General features: G+C 48.7%; 1 protein-coding gene and 1 non-coding gene across 2 annotated transcripts; both read left to right on the forward strand.

Moving 5' to 3' along the window:
• The first annotated feature begins 432 nt into the window (after nucleotides 1–432).
• Nucleotides 433–504, forward strand: TRNAD-GUC (transfer RNA aspartic acid (anticodon GUC)). Its single transcript has one exon. It is a non-coding gene; the product is annotated as a tRNA-Asp (tRNA).
• Nucleotides 505–2,214: 1,710 nt separating this feature from the next.
• Nucleotides 2,215–3,347, forward strand: UBC (ubiquitin C). Its single transcript, XM_087942991.1, is given in 2 exon segments — nucleotides 2,215–3,047; nucleotides 3,049–3,347. Coding segments are annotated over 2 exon segments (918 nt in total). The 5' UTR covers nucleotides 2,215–2,354; the 3' UTR covers nucleotides 3,274–3,347.
• The last annotated feature ends 2,145 nt before the right edge of the window (nucleotides 3,348–5,492 follow it).

Consider the following 5,492-nt stretch of genomic DNA (forward strand, 5'->3'; position numbering starts at 1 on the left):
CGATTAGATAAAATTTTATTAGGATCAGGCAAAAAAAAATATAACCAAATTTTATAATTATTTATTAGAAGTAGAATTAGAAGAAATTGTAAAAGGGAACATGATAGCCTGGAGTAGGAATATAGGACGTAGCATCACCATAACAGAATGGGAAAAGGTCTGAGGTAGAAATAATAAAATTACAAAATCGGTATCATACAAAGAAAGTCTGTTTGCCTGTTGCCTCCTGAAAAAGCACCTTTGGGGTTTACATGGGCTGCTGATGCTGCTCCCGGGAAAGTTCATCCGGAAGGTCTGCTTGAGTCTCTTTTCTCTTGCAACAAAACAAGATTTCTTGCCTAGGAAACGTCTGGATCGTGTCTTAAAATGATTCAGAAATTGATTCTGTAATGATCTCCAAGGAGGGTGACTGGAAGCCTCCGCCAGGGCTCCTCCTCGTTAGTATAGTGGTAAGTATCCCCGCCTGTCACGCGGGAGACCGGGGTTCGATTCCCCGACGGGGAGGCCTACGTTTTTTTTTTGTTTTTCAAGTTAATTTTTTTATAGCAAAACTTAGTTGGTCGCAGCCTTTATTTATTTATTTTCTTTACTTGCATTGATGCATGAGCACCAGATGCCTCCAAGGAAGATTTAAGGAGAAAAATTGCAATTTTCCCTTTTGCAGACTCGGTTGATGGAAAAATTCTGGGCTTGCTGGAGAAAGAAGTTGGGGAAGTTGCAATTTTTACCCGAATGAGGCCACTTTCTCCAACCCCTATTTTAAGAGTCTTCCATTCCCAGAATTCCTTAGCCAGAATTCCCTAACTTGCTTGACTGGATGAATTCTGGGAGTTTGAAGTCCATCCATGGGGAAATCTTGCAATTGGCTTTAACTCTTTATTTCCTCCTTTCTTCTTCTCTTCCTATCCGTCCATTCCGTCTTAGCAAAGAAATCCACGCCTGGTTTTCCTTCTAACCACTCTCTCTTCCATTCACCGCGCATCGAACTTTTTATCCTTCCGCCGCTGTATTCCACAGAAGGCGGAGTGGATTCACTGCGTACGCCCCCTTCTTACCGTCCCGCCTCCCTATTGGCTAACAAGAGACCGCGTGCACTCGAATGAAAAATAACCCCTCCCTTTCTGTTGGCGGAGGGATTCACGTGCGACGCCTATATAAAAGGCCGCCGCGGCCGGCTACGCAGTTAGATCAAGTTGCCTCTTGCTTCTGTGAATTTGTTGCTGTCTGCTAGGGCCCACTCGAGCTCCGCCGTAAGCCTTTATTGTTACATTTATGTCTTATAGTGGTATTTTTTTCCTATACTTCCTGTTAAATTCGGTCTGAGGGAGGGTTGACTTTTTTTGAACGAGCCTCATTTGGAAAGTGGGGGGAGCCTCGTTTCTGAGGGGGACTGAAACCGTGTAGGCGGGAAGCGCGGGTTTTCACACGTTGCCCCTTCGTGGCGGCTTTGGCTGAAGGGGGGAAGGCTATTTTTAATTAAAACGGAGAGGAGGAGGAGGAGGAGGGAAGGGAGAGGAGAGAAAGGCCCCAACGGCTTTTATTCAACCGCGGACCAAAATGGCCGCCCCGGAAGCTGGGAAGGGAGACTCTTAGTCCCCGCCCACTCGCTTGTGACGTCTCCATTCTGACGTCGCGCGCTCGTAACTCCGCCCCCCACCAGTCACCCAGTGCGCAGACGCGCTTTCTCTAGCTCTGCTCTTTGATTCTTGGGCCGAGAAGCGGCGTAGGTGGGTAAAGGAGGTCGGTTGTGGCCTGCAGCCCCTCTCCCCACGGACCTTGCTAGATTTTTTTGGGTGGGGGTTGATAGGGAATGGGAGCTCATGCACCCTAAGAAGGCTCCCTTGGGGGTAAAAGCAGGGTGGGAGGGGGTTTGTGAAGGTCATCTAGTCGTGCCCTCAGCGGCCTGCTGGAAAAGCCAGGAGACCATTCTTAGAAGGTGAAGGATCTCTCGTGAAAGAACATGCAGTCCCCAAAGTTGCCAAGTTTGGGGACCCCTGATGTATACAAGACAGCCTTTGTACTATGTAAATTCGTTGGTTTAACTGGGTTAGGGGGTGGTCCTGTTCCAGCATATTGATTGATCTGGTTTCCTGTCTCTGTTTCCCTCTTTCCCTATTGCAGAGAAAATGCAGATCTTTGTCAAGACCTTGACTGGGAAAACCATCACCCTGGAGGTGGAGCCCAGTGACACCATCGAGAATGTCAAGGCCAAGATCCAGGACAAGGAAGGCATTCCTCCCGACCAACAGAGGCTGATCTTTGCTGGCAAACAGCTAGAAGATGGCCGCACCTTGTCCGACTACAACATCCAGAAGGAGTCCACCCTCCATCTTGTCCTGCGTCTGAGGGGCGGCATGCAGATCTTTGTGAAGACATTGACCGGAAAAACCATAACTCTTGAGGTGGAGCCCAGTGACACCATTGAAAACGTCAAGGCTAAGATCCAGGACAAGGAAGGCATTCCTCCTGACCAGCAGAGGCTGATCTTTGCTGGCAAACAGCTAGAAGATGGCCGCACCTTGTCCGACTACAACATCCAGAAGGAGTCCACCCTCCATCTTGTCCTGCGTCTGAGGGGCGGCATGCAGATCTTTGTGAAGACCTTGACCGGAAAAACCATAACTCTTGAGGTGGAGCCCAGTGACACCATCGAGAATGTGAAGGCTAAGATCCAGGACAAGGAAGGCATTCCTCCTGACCAGCAGAGATTGATCTTTGCTGGCAAACAGCTAGAAGATGGCCGCACCCTATCTGACTACAACATCCAGAAGGAGTCCACCCTCCATCTTGTCCTGCGTCTGAGGGGCGGCATGCAGATTTTTGTGAAGACCCTGACTGGAAAAACCATAACTCTTGAGGTGGAGCCCAGTGACACCATTGAAAACGTCAAGGCTAAGATCCAGGACAAGGAAGGCATTCCTCCTGACCAACAGAGGCTGATCTTTGCTGGCAAACAGCTAGAAGATGGCCGCACCCTATCTGACTACAACATCCAGAAGGAGTCCACCCTCCATCTTGTCCTGCGTCTGAGGGGCGGCATGCAGATTTTTTGTGAAGACCCTGACTGGAAAAACCATAACTCTTGAGGTGGAGCCCAGTGACACCATCGAGAATGTGAAGGCTAAGATCCAGGACAAGGAAGGCATTCCTCCTGACCAGCAGAGGCTGATCTTTGCGGGCAAACAGCTAGAAGATGGCCGCACCCTATCTGACTACAACATCCAGAAGGAGTCCACCCTCCATCTTGTCCTGCGTCTGAGGGGTGGTTTTTAAACTTTCTGCTTGCTTACAACTATTGAAGTAAGCTTCACTGCACTTTGTTTCAATAAAGCTGTTGGGATTCCCAATTGTCTTTGTGAATTGTTGTGTACAAAATATAAACAGTAGAGCCAGGAGGGTGGAATGAAAACTCATTTACAAAATGGGGCAAACACTTAAGCGGAAGGTGGTTAGATTTAAGATGCTTTGTCAAAGCTTAGCAAACAAAGCTAGTCGTGAATGCTAAGTAGATCATGACTCAAAATTGTGATTAAATGTAAAATAACAAGGCTTGAAGGCCTTTGCTTCAGCCCCAGGGACTTAAGATACAGGTTTTCTAGCATATTGCAAAAAGGATGGGAAGTGGAGACTATCTGGTACTTCTGCTCATTTGGGGGGCTTGAGTGACTTAATGCAGTTAAGGGTAAAGAATCTTACGTTTCCTTTACATTTGGAAACATTCCAGCCTTTCCTATAATGGATTTGTTTAAATGTCACTAGATCAGGGGTCTCCAACCTTTTGGACATTGGGGACCAACCAACTCAATTTTAAATCCCCCAAAAAGTGCAGGAAAATTCCCCACCCTGTTTTCCTACCATCAATCATTCTTTACCGTCTCAGTTCTCACAGAGAGAGACCTACCTGCCTGCTTCATGCAAGGAAAGCAACAGAAATGAGTGTGAGGCGCATGAGGTGGGTGGGGCAAGTTCCCCGCCCTCTGCTCTTTCCCCCCCTCCCCCCCCCCACTGGTTAGCAATGCAAGCTAAGCAAGCCTTGTGTTCCAGCACAAGCCTGGATTAATTTGGGAGTGACATTTCTCTGCGGACCACCAGTGGTCTCCAGCCCACTGGTTGGCAACCATTGCACTAGACTAGAAGATAGCACATACTGAGTAACCTCTATGGAGATGAGCTAGTCTTAAAACCCCTGTGAACCACCACCCGTTCACCCAAAGCTGATGGTATTCTGTTGAAACTAGACAGTTCACATTTGGCCAGCACCCCTGGCCACGTTAGCTAATGAGTTTATTAGATGATACATCGGGAAATTGTGCAGACTGATTCTTTGGAGAGGAGCCAAAGAATCCCTGCTGGACAGCCACCTCTCTGATGGCGAGTCTTCCCAAGGTGGGAGATGGCACCTGGAGGAGTGCAGAGGGTGCCATGATGGGACAAAAGGCACTCTTCCCTCCTTTCCTCCTATTTCCAACTCATCCCCCAACTCCTCATTCCCCTTCTTCGTCACCTCTCATTTTCCTTCCTATTCCTTCTTTCCTCCTTCCCTTCCATCCCCAACTCCTTTCTTCCTCTTGTTCCCAACTCCTCCCTTTTCATTCTTTCCTCCCTGTTCACCTTTCTTCCCTATCTTCCTCCTTCCATCCATTCCCAACTCCTTCCTTCTTTCCTTCCTTCCTCTCATCCCCAACTCCCTTCCTCCCTCCCCACTCACTCCTTCCTTCCTCCCCATTCACTTTTCTTTCCTACCTTCTTCCCTTCCCAACTCCTTCCTTCCTTCCTTCCTCATCCCCAACTCCCTTTCTCCTTCATTCCTTCCTCCCCATTCACTTTTCTTTCCTACTATCCCCCTTCCCTTCCCAACTCCTTCCTTCCTTCCTTCCTCTCATCCCCAACTCCCTTTCTCCTTCATTCCTTCCTCCCCATTTTTCTTTCCTTCCTTCCTCCTCCCCCTTCCCTTCCCAACTCCTTCCTTCCTTCCTTCCTCTCATCCCCAACTCCCTTTCTCCTTCATTCCTTCCTCCCCATTCACTTTTCTTTCCTACCTTCCCCCCTTCCCTTCCCAACTCCTTCCTTCCTTCCTCATCCCCAACTCCCTTTCTCCTTCATTCCTTCCTCCCCATTCACTTTTCTTTCCTACTATCCCCCTTCCCTTCCCAACTCCTTCCTTCCTTCCTCTCATCCCCAACTCCTTTCTCCTTCCTTCCTTCCTCCCCATTCACTTTTCTTTCCTACCTTCCCCCTTCCCAACTCCTTCCTTCCTTCCTCATCCCCAACTCCCTTTCTCCTTCATTCCTTCCTCCCCATTCACTTTTCTTTCCTACCTTCCCCCTTCCCTTCCCAACTCCTTCCTTCCTTCCTCATCCCCAACTCCCTTTCTCCTTCATTCCTTCCTCCCCATTCACTTTTCTTTCCTACTATCCCCCTTCCCTTCCCAACTCCTTCCTTCCTTCCTTCCTTCCTCTCATCCCCAACTCCCTTTCTCCTTCCTTCCTTCC

Source organism: Notechis scutatus, chromosome 13 (genome assembly GCF_049901735.1).
Source record: "Notechis scutatus isolate UNSWTSFEM ecotype Mainland chromosome 13, rNotScu1.2, whole genome shotgun sequence".
Classification (NCBI taxonomy): domain Eukaryota; kingdom Metazoa; phylum Chordata; class Lepidosauria; order Squamata; family Elapidae; genus Notechis; species Notechis scutatus.